Raw genomic sequence first — 15,298 nt, 5'->3', positions numbered from 1 at the left:
CTAAGAGGGGATATATATAGAAATCTTCAGGGTCATTGTAAATCAACAGAGGAAATCTGCAATATCTCAGCGGTCCACTGATATCTGAACAATATGAGAAAACAAGGAAAGAAAATGCTGCAAACAAATCTAGATGTTACATCAATAAAACCCAATGACAGCATGGCAGAAGAAATGACAGAAAAGGAGTTCAGAATGTACATAATTAAAATGATCAGAGAAGCAAACGAGGAGATGAAAGAGCAAATGCAAGCATTGAATGATGAGATGAAAGAGCAAATGCAAGCATTGATTGATCGCACCAATCGACAGTTAAAAGAGCAAATACAGGAAGCAAAAGATCATTTCAATAAAGAGTTAGAGATATTGAAAAAAAACCAAACAGAAATCCTTGACATGAAGGAAACAATAAACCAAATTAAGAACTCCATAGAAAGCATATCCAATAGGATAGAACACCTGGAAGACAGAACCTCAGACATTGAAGACAAAATATTTAACCTTGAAAACAAAGCTGAACAAACAGAGAAGATGGTAAGAAATCATGAACAGAATCTACAAGAACTATGGGATATCATGAAAAGGCCAAATTTAAGAATTATTGGGATTGAGGAAGGCCTAGAGAAACAAGCCAAAGGAATGAACAACCTATTCAATGAAATAATATCAGAAAATTTCCCAAATCTGAAGAATGAAATGGAAAATCAAGTTCAAGAGGCTTACAGGACTCCAAATACACAAAATTACAACAGACCCACACCAAGGCACATTATAATGAAAATACCTAACATACAAAATAAAGACAGAATTTTAAAGGCTGTGAGAGAAAAGAACCAAATTACATTCAGGGGGAAACCAATACGCATATCAGCAGATTTTTCAATCCAGACCCTAAAAGCTAGAAGGTCCTGGAACAACATTTTTCAAGCCCTGAAAGAAAATGGATGCCAACCAAGAATCTTATACCCAGCAAAACTTACCTTCAAATTTGACGATGAAATAAAATCCTTCCATGATAAACAAAAGCTAAAAGAATTTACAAAAAGAAAGCCAGCATTACAGAACATTCTCAACAAAATATTCCATGAGGAAGAGATGAAAAACAAAGAAGCAAATCAGCAAAGGGAGGAATTATCCTAAAGGAATTGTCAAATAAAGGAGGAAACAAGTTGTGTCAAACAAATAAATAAACAAAATTTTAAAAATGAACCAAATGACCGGGAAACCAAATCATTTCTCTATAATAACCCTGAACGTTAATGGCCTGAATTCATCAATCAAAAGACATAGACTGGCAGACTGGATTAAAAAGAAAGATCCAACAATATGTTGCCTGCAAGAGACTCACCTCATAGAAAAAGATACCCATAGATTAAAGGTGAAAGGATGGGGAAAAACATACCATGCACATGGACTCAGCAAAAAAGCTGGAGTATCCATCCTCATTTCCGATAATGTGGACTTCAAGCCAAAGTTAGTCAGAAGGGATAAAGAAGGTCATTTCATACTGCTTAAGGGAAGCATAAATCAGCAAGATATAACAATCATAAACATCTATGCCCCAAACAGTGGCTCATCTATGTATGTCAAACAAATCCTTCTCAATTTCAGAAACCAAATAGACCACAACACAATAATACTAGGTGATTTTAACACGCCGCTCTCACCACTGGACAGATCTTCCAGACAAAAATTGAGCAAAGAAACCATAGATCTCAACAACACAATCAATAATTTAGACTTAACGGACATTTATAGAATATTCCATCCAACCAAGAGTGAATACACTTTCTTCTCAGCAGCACATGGATCCTTCTCTAAAATAGACCATATATTATGCCACAAAGCTAATGTTAGCAAATACAAGAAGATAGAGACACTAGCATGTATTCTATCAGATCATAATGGATTGAAGTTAGAAATAAATGAAAGAGTAAAACACAGAAACTATTCCAACATCTGGAGATTAAACAATATGCTATTATATGATGAATGGATAACAGAAGATATTAGGAAGGAAATTAAAAAATTCTTAGAGGTAAATGAGAACAAAGAAACATCATATCAAAACCTCTGGGACACTATGAAAGCAGTACTTAGAGGGAAATTTATTTCATGGAGCGCATTTAATAAAAGAAGTAAAACTCAACAAATAAACAACCTAACACTACAGCTCAAAGCCTTAGAAAAAGAAGAACAGAACAGCACCAAAAGTAGTAGAAGACAGGAAATTGTTAAACTCAGAGCTGAAATCAATGAAATTGAAACAAAAGAAACAATACAAAAAATTGACAAAATAAATAGTTGGTTCTTCGAAAAAATAAACAAAATTGATAAACCTTTAGCCACACTAACAAAGAGAAGACGAGAGAAAACCCAAATCACTAAAATTCGGAATGAACAAGGAAATATCACTACAGACAGGATGGAAATACAAAACATAATTAGAAGCTATTTTGAAAATCTATACTCCAACAAAATAGAAAATTTCGAAGACATCAGCAGGTTTCTAGAGACATATGAATTGCCTAAACTGAATGAGGAGGACATAAACAATTTAAATAGACCAATTTCAAGTACTGAAATAGAAGAAGTCATCAAAAGCCTACCAACAAAGAAAAGTCCGGGACCAGATGGGTTCTCAGCCGAGTTCTACAAAACCTTTAAGGAAGAGCTCATTCCAATACTTCTCAAAGTATTCCATAAAATAGAAGAGGAGGGAACCCTCCCAAACTCATTCTATGAAGCCAATATCACACTGATACCTAAACCAGACAGAGACTCATCAAGGAAAGAAAATTTCAGACCAATATCCTTAATGAACATCGACGCAAAAATTCTCAACAAAATTTTAGCAAATCGCATACAAAAACATATTAAAAAGATAGTGCACCATGATCAAGTGGGTTTCATCCCAGGGATGCAAGGTTGGTTCAACATCAGGAAATCAATAAACGTAATTCACCATATTAATAGACTTAAAGTCAATAATCACATGATTATTTCAATAGATGCAGAAAAAGCATTTGATAAAATACAGCACCCCTTCATGCTCAAAACACTAGAAAAAATAGGGATAGTGGGAACATTCCTTAATATTGTAAAGGCCATTTATGCTAAGCCCATGGCTAATATCATTCTAAATGGTGAAAAACTGAAAGCATTCCCCCTAAAAACTGGAACAAGGCAGGGATGCCCTCTTTCACCACTTCTATTCAACATCGTTCTTGAGACTCTGGCCAGAGCAATTAGACAAACCAAAGAAATTAAAGGGATACGAATTGGAAAAGAAGAACTCAAACTATGCCTGTTCGCTGATGACATGATTATATATTTAGAGGATCCTGGAAATTCCACCAGAAAACTCTTAGAACTCATAAGTGATTTCAGTAAAGTAGCAGGTTACAAGATCAATGCCCATAAATCCAACGCATTTTTATACATAAGTGATGAATCTTCAGAAAGAGAAATTAGGAAAACTACCCCATTCACAATAGCCTCGAAAAAAATAAAATACTTGGGAATCAATCTCACAAAAGAGGTGAAAGACCTCTACAATGAGAACTATACAACACTAAAGAAAGAAATTAAAGAACACCTTAGAAGATGGAAAGATCTTCCATGTTCTTGGATAGGAAGAATTAATATTGTCAAAATGGCCATACTACCTAAAGTGCTATACAAATTCAATGCAATTCCAATTAAAATCCCAATGACGTACCTTACAGAAATAGAGCAGAAAATTATGAAATTCATCTGGAAGAATAAGAAACCCAGAATAGCTAAAGCAATCCTTAGCAGGAAGAGTGAAACAGGGGGTATTGCAATACCAGATCTTCAACTCTACTACAAAGCAATAGTAACAAAAACGGCATGGTATTGGTACCAAAATAGAAAGGTAGATCAATGGTACAGAATAGAGGACACGGACACAAACCCAAATAAATACAATTTTCTCATACTAGACAAAGGGGCCAAAAATATGCAATGGAGAAAAGATAGCCTCTTCAACAAATGGTGCTGGGAGAATTGGAAATCCATATGCAACAGAATGAAACTAAACCCATATCTCTCACCATGCACGAAACTAAACTCAAAATGGATTAAGGACCTCGGAATCAGACCAGAGACCCTGCAGATTATAGAAGAAAAAGTAGGTCCAAATCTTCATCTTGTTGGTCTAGGACCAGACTTCCTTAACAGGACTCCCATAGCACAAGAAATAAAAGCTAGAATCAACCACTGGGATAGATTCAAACTAAAAAGCTTTCTCTCAGCAAAGGAAACTATCAGCAATGCGAAGAAAGAGCCTACAGAGTGGGAGAATATCTTTGCCAATCATACTTCAGATAGAGCACTAATCTCCAGAATCTATAAAGAACTCAAAAAACTCTACTCCAAGAATTCAAACAGTCCAGTCAACAAATGGGCTAAGGAAATGAATAGACACTTCACAGAAGAAGATCTACAAGCAATCAACAAACATATGGAAAAATGTTCAACATCTCTAGTAATAAGAGAAATGCAAATCAAAACCACCCTAAGGTTCCATCTCACCCCAATTAGAATGGCGATTATCAAGAATACGAGCAACAACAGGTGTTGGCGAGGATGTGGGGAGAAAGGTACACTCATACACTGCTGGTGGGGCTGCAAATTAGTGCAGCCGCTATGGAAAGCAGTGTGGAGATTCCTTAGAAAACTTGGAATGGAACCACCATTTGACCCAGCTATCCCACTCCTTGGCCTATACCCAAAGGACTTAAAATCTGCATACTACAGAAATACAGCCACATCAATGTTCATAGCTGCTCAATTCACAATAGCCAGACTGTGGAACCAACCTAGATGCCCTTCAATTGATGAGTGGATAAAGAAACTGTGGTATATATATACTATGGAATATTACTCAGCCATAAAGAATGATAAAATTATGACATTTGCAGGCAAATGGATGAAATTGGAGAATATCATGCTAAGTGAGATAAGCCAATCTCAAAAAGCCAAAGGACGAATGATATCGCTAATAAGTGGAGGTTGACACATAATGGGGGGGAGGGAAGGGTTAGAGTTAGGGTTAGGGAGGGGGGCAAGTATGGAGGAAGGAACTACTGTACAGAGGGTAAAGAGGGGTGGGAGGGGTGGGGGGAAGGGAAAAAAATAACAGAATGAATCAAACAACATTGCTCTATGTAAATTTATGATTACACAAATGGTATGCCTTTACGCCATGTACAAACAGAGAAACAACATGTATCCCATTTGTTTACAATAAAAAAAAAAAAAAAAGAAATACATGCTAAAGCATTCAGAGGTCCTGGGACATCACATCTGCACCTAACTTTCAAATGGTTCAGAGAGGAAAATAAGTGTGAACTGGTAGATAAAAATATATCTACAGAGAGTGGAAGAAGTAATGTGGGGGTGATAAAACAAATGGGATAGAATGTTAATAACTGGTGAATCTCAGTGAAATGTATTATTTTTATAATTCTTTAAATGTGAAATTATTCCAAACTAAAAATTATTTCACAATTTTTTTCATTTTAGTAACAGTATTTCTATATAATTGGCTTTCTTTGTACTCATATGTATTATATTTATGCATTTAGAACTGAGTTCCATGATATTCAAAGGTTAAGAACCCTGCTCTAAAACCAAAGGTAATCATGTGGGCTGTCTGCTATGACCTGCGGGAACCTCTACATGTAAGAAGTTTTGCATACAAGCAGCACACTGACACTGAAAGGACCTTAGGGATATCAGGGGGCAGCTTTGGTATAAACTGGATAGATGGATCACTAAAAACCAGATGGACATTCCAACCCCCATCCCTTGATCTCCAGCTTCTTGGCATGTGAAAAATCTAGGAAGCTTGATAACACCCAAGAAGAGGGTAGGGAATGAAAACTCCAATGGAGTTGCTCACTGGTTTGATGAGATGGGACAACAGATTTTAAATTTTAAAAAATATTTATTCAAACATAAATTAATTAAAAACATGTTTTTTGTTATTAAAAAAGAACATGACTCAAAAAGGTGCAGTTAGGCACCCTCCAAGAGGAAAATCAGGAATACTACAGTAAACATGCCTTCAATGATTTAGAAAAAGCAACAAAAACAATGTCTTCTTAAAATTTCTACTTAAGGATGGATCTGTGCATGTGTGTGGTGTGCCCAAATAGGACGGAAATGTTTTAAAGTATCTTTTTAATTGCAATTTATAGTTTCTAAATATACCAAATTGGGATCCTATCAAGACAATGCAATTAAAAAGTCATATCAATTACTTTTTCAGACATCATTCTGCTAGTGGAAAATATTTAAATGAGTCAAATGAGATAGGTAGGGGAAAGGGTAGAAAAGGTGGAAGGAGACCCAGGCTCTCTCCAAGGTGGTAACTATTAACACACAAACACATTATATGTTAATATGAACACAAATACACATACACAAGGTCAGTTTAAACCATGAAGCTCTAAACTCCTGGCTGAAGCTATAAATTTGGGTAAAGTGGCACAGTGGCATTGAAGCACTTTCTCTCTCTTCACTTGGAAAATGTTGGGAAATGCGGAGACAGAACCTTATGGAAGGCAGAGGAATACTAACCACACAGTAACATCAGGTGCGGGATTAGGTCTGGCATGGGAGTGCAGGAGAGGAGTCAGTGACGGTGCTGGGAGGGCTACAGCAGAGCACAGTGAAGCATCCAAGTCCCCATGGTGACCCTGTCTGTAAATAGCCTGAACCTGGCCATGTCCAAACTATCAAGTGTTAGATAGGGTCTGCCAAAATTTCCCCTGGCTTCCAGATGAAAAGGGGGGAGCCTGAGATTAGAAAGGGAAACCTAGATTTAGATAAGAAATTACTGAGAGTAACAGGCCCATGGTTTCTTGGGCATAAGTAACAAAAAAAAAAAAAATTGAACTGGTTAGGACGGCAAGTACCTAAAGTTCCAGCTATTCGGGAGGATGAGACAGGAGGACTGCAAGTCTGAGGCTGGCCTGAGGCTGGCCTGGGTAACTCAGTAAGACCCCCAACCTAGAATAAAAAATGAAAAGGACTGGGGCCGTATCTCAGTAGTACAGCACCCCTGGGTTCAATTCTAGGACTGGAATAAATGAATGTGTGTATATACATACACACACACACACACACATACACACACACAGAAAACTTGTAAATGAATGTTGGTATTGGGAAATAATAATAAATACACACTTGATCTCTGCCCTGGTTCCTGATAGATAGCTCATAAAACCCTGGACTCTCCAGAGTGAGAAGTGTACCTTTTGTGTGCTAATGAGATGACTGGTGGCTAAGGGTCCCTAGATGGGTTCAGCAGGAGGCTGATCACCAAAAGACCAAAGTAGCATTAGAGGGTTGGGAGTTTCAGCAACCAAACCCCAAACCCTCAGGGAGGGAGAAGCCTTAAAGATTGAGTCCCTCACTGCTCGTCAATTGTGCCAATATAATGAGCCTCCAAAAACCCCCAAACGCATAGGGTTCAGGAAGCTGACAGATGGCTGAACACACGGAGCTTTCTGGAGGGTGTGCAAGAAGGCACAGACACTCTGTGCTCCTTCCTACCTCTCACCATTGGCATCCCTTTCTGTGGCTATTCTCCTGTGTCCTTTATAATAAATTGGTGAGTGTAAGTAAAGTGATATTTTATGTTCTAAAACCATCTTAGGGGCTGGGGTTGTGGCTCAGTTGTAGAGTACTTGCCTTGCATGTGTGAGGCACTGGGTTCAATTCTTAGTGTGCATGTAAATAAATAAAAATAAAGGTCACTGACAACTAAACAAAGTATTTAAAAAATTAGTAAAACCATCTTAGCAAATTATTCAGATCTAAGGGAACCTGATTTCTAAAGAGCCAATCAGAAGTTCAGGTAACAACCTGCAGCTTGCAGCTGGCATCTGAAGTAGGGGTGTGCCCAAATAGGACGGAAATGTTTTAAAGTATCTTTTTAAGTGCAATTTATAGTTTCTAAATATACCAAATTGGGATCCTATCAAGACAATGCAATTAAAAAGTCATATCAATTACTTTTTCAGACATCATTCTGCTGTCTTGGGGCAGCGACCTCAACCTATGGGTTTAATGCTTCTCCAGATGGACAGTATCAAAACTGGGTTGAATTAGAGGACACCCAACTGAGTGGTGTGTAGGGAAAAATTCTCTACACAGCTGGTGTCAGAAGTGCTAAGTGGTGGCACACGCCTGTATTCCCGGGAGACTAAGACAGGAAGATTACAAGTTCAATGCCAGCCTTAGCAAGAGAGGCACTAAGCAACTCAGTGAGGCCCTGTCTCTAAATAAAACATAAAATAGGGCTGGGAATGTAGCTTGGTGGCTGAGTGCCCTTGAGTTCAATCCCTGGTATCCCACCAAAAAAAAAAAAAAAAAATTGTTAAGGAGATCAGCCCAAAGGAAGGGCTCTCATGACCAAGTAATGGCATTTTGGAGCATCAAAAAGAAAAACGGGTTAGAATTCATTGGAGTGATTTTAAGACCTGGCCCCAAAGGGGAAATTATACAAAGTACACTAGACCAAATACTGATATGTCCCTAATTTCTCATAAAAGGGAAAATGAGAAAAAGATAAGTCATTCCACTAAAAAAAGAATGTAGAATACCATGATTTGTTTTACTGATAAAGCAAATTGGCTTCTTTGAGTAGACTGCATTGTTATTACAGTGACAGTGATGGTTATTTACTTTCTTTAAAAGATCTGAGATTTTATCAAAAATGCTGAGATAGTAGCACAAGAAGACAGGAATTCAGCAGTAGCCTCAGATGGGCCTGAAGTAGGAGGCTGCTTAGGATGCTAGATGCTACGCCTTGGATACTGTCCTTTGATTTGCTTGGAAGGCCTTGGGTGTGTACTGGGAAATTTTATGCTGGTTATGGATCTAGTGAAGAGGCCCAGAGTTCAAACATTAGGAGCAGAGGAAGAAGAGGGGGACCACATGAAACCTGCATCAGGATGGCTTTTCACATCTGAGGACCACCTTATTCCAGGGGAGTGGTACCAGCAACAGCTGAATATCCCCAGAAGTACTATAAGAGCTCTGACCAGACTACCTCCACCTAAGCCTTTGGGCTGATCTCCTTAACCTTTTGATTCCTTGCCTGTGTTAGAGTCTCCTTGTGTTAGCCCCTTTGACGCTAAAACTTTATGTCTTGTAACTGCCTACTGGCATCATCCTGTCAATCTCGGCTCCATCCCTGGGAGTAGCCAAACTGGCAGACAAGGGTCCATGGTCTTCAGCACAAAACATTAAAGAGCTTGAATTTAACATGTAACGGGAAACCACTAGAAGACTTTACACAGGGGCATGACAGGATCTGACTTGGTTTTGTTTGTTTGTTTTTTGAGGGTTTTTTTGGTGGTAGAGATCAAATCGAGGGTCTTACCCCTAAGCCACACCACCTGCCTTAACTAATGTTTTTAAAAAGGTCCCTCTTTGGTCTGGGGTTGTAGCTCAATGGTTGAGCGCTTGCTTAGCATGTGTGAGGCACTGGGTTCTATCCTCAGCACCACATAAAAATAAACAAATAAAGGCACTGTATCCATGTACAAGTAAAAAAAATATATATTAAAAAAAAAAAATATCCCTCTTTAAAAGCTCAGTGCACCTGTGGTCTCAGTTATTCAGGAGGCTGAGGCAGATCATGGGAACCTAGGACTTTGAAACCAACCTGGGCAACACAGCAAGATCCTGTCTCAAAAAAAAAAAAAAAAAAAAAATCACTTTGATTGTAGCGAGGAAAAAGAACTGAAGCACCTTGCTACGTGCTCTAGTCAAAAGGTCTGAGTGGTATGAACTGGTATGCATGTAAAGAGAGAGCCTCCCGGACCCAACAAGATGGCACACTCAGCCACTTAGCTTCTATTAAACCCCCTCCACAGCATACAGGATGGCTGATAAAGTATAATAAAAATTATTTTAGGGGCTGGGGTTGTAGCTCAGGGGTAGAGCACTTGCCTAGCATGTGTGAGGCACTGGGTTCAATTCTCAGGAGCACATATAAATAAATAAATAAAATAAAGGTCCACTGACAACTACGCATATATATTAAAAATTATTTTAAACATAGAGAAGCTCTAAAGAAAAAGAAATCAAGAGAAGGCTATGGGGGTAAAATTGGAGACAACACAAGACAGAGGAGGTGATCACAGGGAAAGCAAGGCTTTGGAGATGGGATCTGAACACACAGGGGTCTCATTCTGTGGGAACTAGACTTAAGATTTCTGCATAAAGCAGGAAAAAAAAAAAAGCTGCCTCCTCTCCAAAAGAAAAACTTCCTGCCAGCCCATGAAAGCAACAAGAAAGCCTGTTGTTACTCAGGGTTTTGGGTGGGGGAAAATGTGTTCTGTGAAAAATCACAATCCTAAGATCCTGATATACCTGAATTTTAATACATCAGTGCCGCAGAAGTTCCAAACTTAGAAATGAACCTAAAGATGTAGTCCTATAAAAGTGAAATGCCTGGGGCATCCAGGAGAACCAACGCAAAAACTGCTCTGTAGGGAGAAATCTATAAGGGTGCCTGGAAGTCCCCCAGGGAACACACTTCAGTCAGAGGCAAGCTCACAGCCAAAAGGCTCAGCCCATGCAAGGGAACAATTAACCACACAGGAGAGCTGATGCCAGCACAAATAGGAATTGATACCCCCCAAAAGTGAAATAATACAAGTACCTTAAAGAGATTTTTAATTAAGGAAGTGAAAGAACAGAAGCCAAAAGGAAAGACGGAATACTATGGAGAAGAAATGGGGGCCAGGAGCAAGTGGCTGCAGAAAAAAGAGGAGACAAGTGGACTCAATTTATGTTCTGCAGGGACAACCTGCATGCTACTGTCTAGCTGGACATGCAAGGAAGAAATAGAGAGGAGTCTGAGTGTTTAGTTAAGCCATGAGGTGGATGCTATGCCATTAATGAGGAGGAAAGATAAAAGGAGGAAGAATTTTGAAGAGGAAAGGCAGGTATACATTCCAGCAGAGATATCAAGTAGGAGGCTGAATATTCAAGTCTCATGTTTATTACAACACAGGGCTAGAGCTATCAATCTAAGCTAAGCAGCAGAGAGGTGATACTTAAACTGTGCAAATTACTATCAACTTATTCTTTAAGATGCAATTTAACCAACTGCTTGGGAGGGTGAGGCAGGAGGATCACAAGTTCAAGGCCGGGTTCAGCAACTTAATAAGATTCTATCCTAAAATAAAAACTAAAAAGGGCTGAAGGGTAGCGTGTCCCTGAACTCAATCCCCAGTATCACAAAAGGAAAAAAAAAGAATTGCAATTTAAGGTCCCCTTCTATGAAGCCTAAAATGACCTCTAAAGCAGAGTTAACAGAGTTAAGGGCTCCTGAAATAACTTGTGCCCCTTTTCTTTTTTTTTGCCTCCAGTACCAGGGACTGATCCCAGGAGCCCTCTACCACCTCTACCACTGAGCTACATCCCTTTTTACTTTATTTTGAGACAGGGTCTTACTAAGTTGCCCAAGCTGGCCTTGAACTTTCAATCCCCCTGCTTCAGCCTCCTGATTCACTGGGATTACAGGTGTGTGCCACCAGGCCTGAAAACCTGTACCTCTTCTGCAAGCTTCTGTGACTATTTACCTGACTCTCTGTTATCCCTACACCTGGCCCAATGCATGGTACAACCAGAAGTCAGTATGTTCATTTCAGTGAATGGGGAAATGGCTGTTCTAAGGTTCTAAGAGCTAGCCCTGGCACAACTTTTTGGAAGAAGTAAGAACTCAAAAATAGGGCTGGGGTTGTGGCTCAGTGGAAGAGCACTTGCCCAGCATGTGTGAGGCACTGGGTTTAATCCTCAGCACCACATATAAATAAATAAGGTCCACTGACAACTAAAAAATATTTTTAAAAAACCTCAAAAATATTTACTGAATGAATAAATTAGCAAACCTTCTGAGCAGCCAGACTCTGGCTGCTTTCACTAAGGGCCAAGGATGTAAAATACTGGATACACTCATCTAGGTCTGTTTGAGGTAAAGAAGCCAGCAACTGTCTGAGTTCTTCTTCAATGGAAGAATCCTGAAATAAAAGGAAAAGAAAATATATACAAACTCAGCAACTGAGTACAAAAAAAACCCCAAAAAACAAAGAAACCTCAAAGAATCAAAGTACACAAAAATACACAAATATATACATATATATTATACATTTAATGTCTGTTAGCAGAGATAAATTAGTGCTTCAAGTTTTCAGACTTGAAAACATGCACCCACCCAAGTAAAAACTTAATTTTGAATTCTATACTATCTTCCTGTCTGCTACTGCATCTGAAAGACCTATTGCAAATTATTAACTCTCAACTTTCACCTCAGAGGCTTTCTGACATCTTAACTCTAAATAAATAATTAAATGAATTTTTAAAAAATAATTTAAAATGATTATACCCTTTCTCACAGTGATTGCTTTTTAAATCCAAAATTCTTTACCACATCATTTTTCCTTATAATTAGTATCTTACTATTCATTTTTCTATTCTTCAAGAACTGACAGCTTACATAGACATGTCTAAGAGTTTCATTTAAACATACTTTAAGCCAAGAGCAGAGGCATGCACCTGTGGTCCCAGCTACTTGGGAGACTGAGGCAGGAAGATCACTTAAGCCCACAAGTTCAAGTACAGCCTGGATAACATAGTGAGACCAAACCAAACAAACATGTTTAAATCTATCCATGTTCAAAACAGGGGCTTTCAACCCAGGGCTCCCCCCACCCTCAGGAAATATTTAGAGGCATTTTTAGTTGTTCCAACTTGGGGTGTGGAGTGCTGTTGGCATCTAGGGAATGCAGTCCAGGGATGCTATTAAACCTTCTATGAGGTATAGAACAGACTCCTTTAACAAAGGATATTTGGTCCAAAATGTCAACAGAGTTAAATCTGAGAAAAATGTGATCTACGTATGGCAAGTTCCGATCAAGGAACTGACTCATACATATGAATATACTACATGAAGTCATTTAATGTTGTAGTGGCTTCCATCCCCAAAGGTACAAAAATTCTCTTAAAAGAACGGCCCATCTGGAAGAATCAAATCTTCACGTGAAAACTAACATTTCAGTTTGACATCCTAGTTTACTTGCTTGTGAAGATTAGCCAACAACTACTTCTTTAAAGCTTATTTTGCACCCATAGAGAAGATATATTTTTGCTCTCTGGATTATTTTACTCACTTCTTTTAAAGATGGCAAAGGAGGTGGTGGGAGAAAAAAGCGAAGATCACTCTCTTTACTTCGTGCCAGACCAATAAGAGTCCTTGAGTCACAGGCTTGAGCAATTATTCTATACTGATAATCTGTTGTAAAAGGATATTTTTTGTAAACATCCAAATTACCATATCATTGTCACAGAACTAAATGAACAAATTACTTTAAAGCACCCATTTTTAAACTGTTCTACAAGTTAATAATAAAAAAATTTCCCAAGTATTTTTTACCAATTACAAATGCATTTTCAATGTCTGATTACCCAACATTTTCACAACAGATTTCACAATTCCCTTTAATGTTTATCTGGGGACCAGGTCATGATTCAACTAATTTCTTGGAAAAAATTAAGCTCAAACATGAAAAATGATAAGTTAGAATCAGTATAGATTCTTCTTTTTTAATAATTTCAGCACTCAAGAGTTGTTTTTAAGCCAGGCACAATAGTACACACCTATAATTCCAGTTACTCGGGAGACTGAGGCAGGAAAATCACAAGTTCAAAGCCAACCTAGGCAATTAAGGGAGATCCTGTTTCAAAATTTAAAAATAATAAAAAAGGCTGGGGGTGTAGTTCAGTGGTAGAGCAATTGCCTAGCATACTTGAGGCCCTGGATTCAATGTTCAATGCTCAGTACCACCAAAAAAGAAAAAAAAGCTGTTTTGCATCACTACTTGAAACATGAGTTGCATTAAAATCTATGTCTGGAGGTGAAGGCAATGGTGGTTTGGCATAGTTGATGTCCATGAATATTTAGTCTGACATTCTAGATGGTAGAACTCTGATTCCAATATGCCCTCTTTATGTATCAAAACAATACCAGCCACTAAAGGGACATTCTTTTCAGAAACAGCAGCTAATAAATTGGCAAGTACTTCAAGATCATATACATTTTCAAAGTGTCATGCCAGGGATCCTCCCTGATTTTTCTGATGTAGTAAGTCTGGAATGGAGCCCTGGAGGGCAGATTTTGAAAAAAACTTTTATTCTATGTCTACATTAACATTAAGTGAGCTTATATCATAAATTATTACAATTATCTCTACCAACCAATCAATAAATTAACTTACAGACAGAAATATTATTCTGGGACTAAACTTTTCTTTGAGAACATCTGTTTTTTTCCTGTTTATTTTTTACAAGAAAACTCTACTAATTAATTATAGCTTAGTCCCAGGACTATAATCACAACAGATCTGATCTCTCATTCAAGACCTTTTACTGTAAAACTTGTGATTTTTAAATACAATATTTTAAATATTGATTAAAAATGATACATACACTTAGGTACATTTAGCTCATTATTAGTATTAGAACCAAGTAATTGTCAAAGTGAAAGTAATGATAATTATATGGTGCAGCAAATAATTAAATATATTTTATTAAATAGGAACCAAATGAAAGAACAAGAAAACATTAAGCAATAACTCTAAGAATCAGAATTTCTCTTGAGAAAAAATATAATCAAGTAAAAATTTTGTTCTAGTAGAAAATTAGAAAAACACACATACCCCCACCCCCCAGTTTTTATTTTATTTATTTATTTTTGTGGTGCTGGGGATTGAACCCAGGGCCTTGTGCACGCAAGGCAAGCACTTTACCAACTGAGCTATATCACCAGCCCCACCCCTCAGTTTTAAGGTTACTCTTACCAAACATATCTGGCTACCAGGCAGCAGGATTCCTATTTTATTGATCACTGGAGCTTCTTCTCAAACTTCTGAACATATTTTTATATACACTAAGATCGCCTTCCTAACCTTATTCCCTTCTCTTTGCTATCAGAAACCAAGATCTAGCTAAGGGTGTGCCATGGTCCCACTGCTCTCATTACCGTGCCAGTGGTGGGCCTCGGACATCTCCTGCACAGCCTGCAGTCGAGAGGTCCTGTCATCTGCCTTGCTCTTCCTCAAGAGCAGCCACATAGCACACTCATGATCTTCTATATCAACTGTGCTAAAAGTGTCTGCAAAAAGAAAAAGACACAACAAAAACAAGATGGTGAATAGTTAACATTTTTATCCTTGCTTTTATTTCAAAA

General features: G+C 38.0%; 1 protein-coding gene across 3 annotated transcripts in view; it reads right to left on the bottom strand.

Moving 5' to 3' along the window:
• Positions 1-15,298, bottom strand: part of SERAC1 (serine active site containing 1) — a 66,829-nt gene that overhangs the window by 31,382 nt on the left and 20,149 nt on the right. For all 3 annotated transcript variants that reach the window (XM_079146768.1, XM_079146766.1, XM_079146767.1), the window contains 3 exons: positions 15,092-15,223; positions 13,224-13,345; positions 11,946-12,074 (listed from right to left, as the gene is read on the bottom strand). In XM_079146768.1, coding sequence (XP_079002894.1) covers positions 11,946-12,074; positions 13,224-13,345; positions 15,092-15,223 — 383 coding nt within the window. The remainder of the gene's footprint in view (positions 1-11,945; positions 12,075-13,223; positions 13,346-15,091; positions 15,224-15,298) is intronic.

This window comes from Sciurus vulgaris (genome assembly GCF_902686455.1).
Source record: "Sciurus vulgaris genome assembly, chromosome: 7".
NCBI lineage: Eukaryota > Metazoa > Chordata > Mammalia > Rodentia > Sciuridae > Sciurus > Sciurus vulgaris.
The sequence above is the reverse complement of the archived record's forward strand: the minus strand, read 5'-3'. Positions and strand labels throughout refer to the sequence as shown.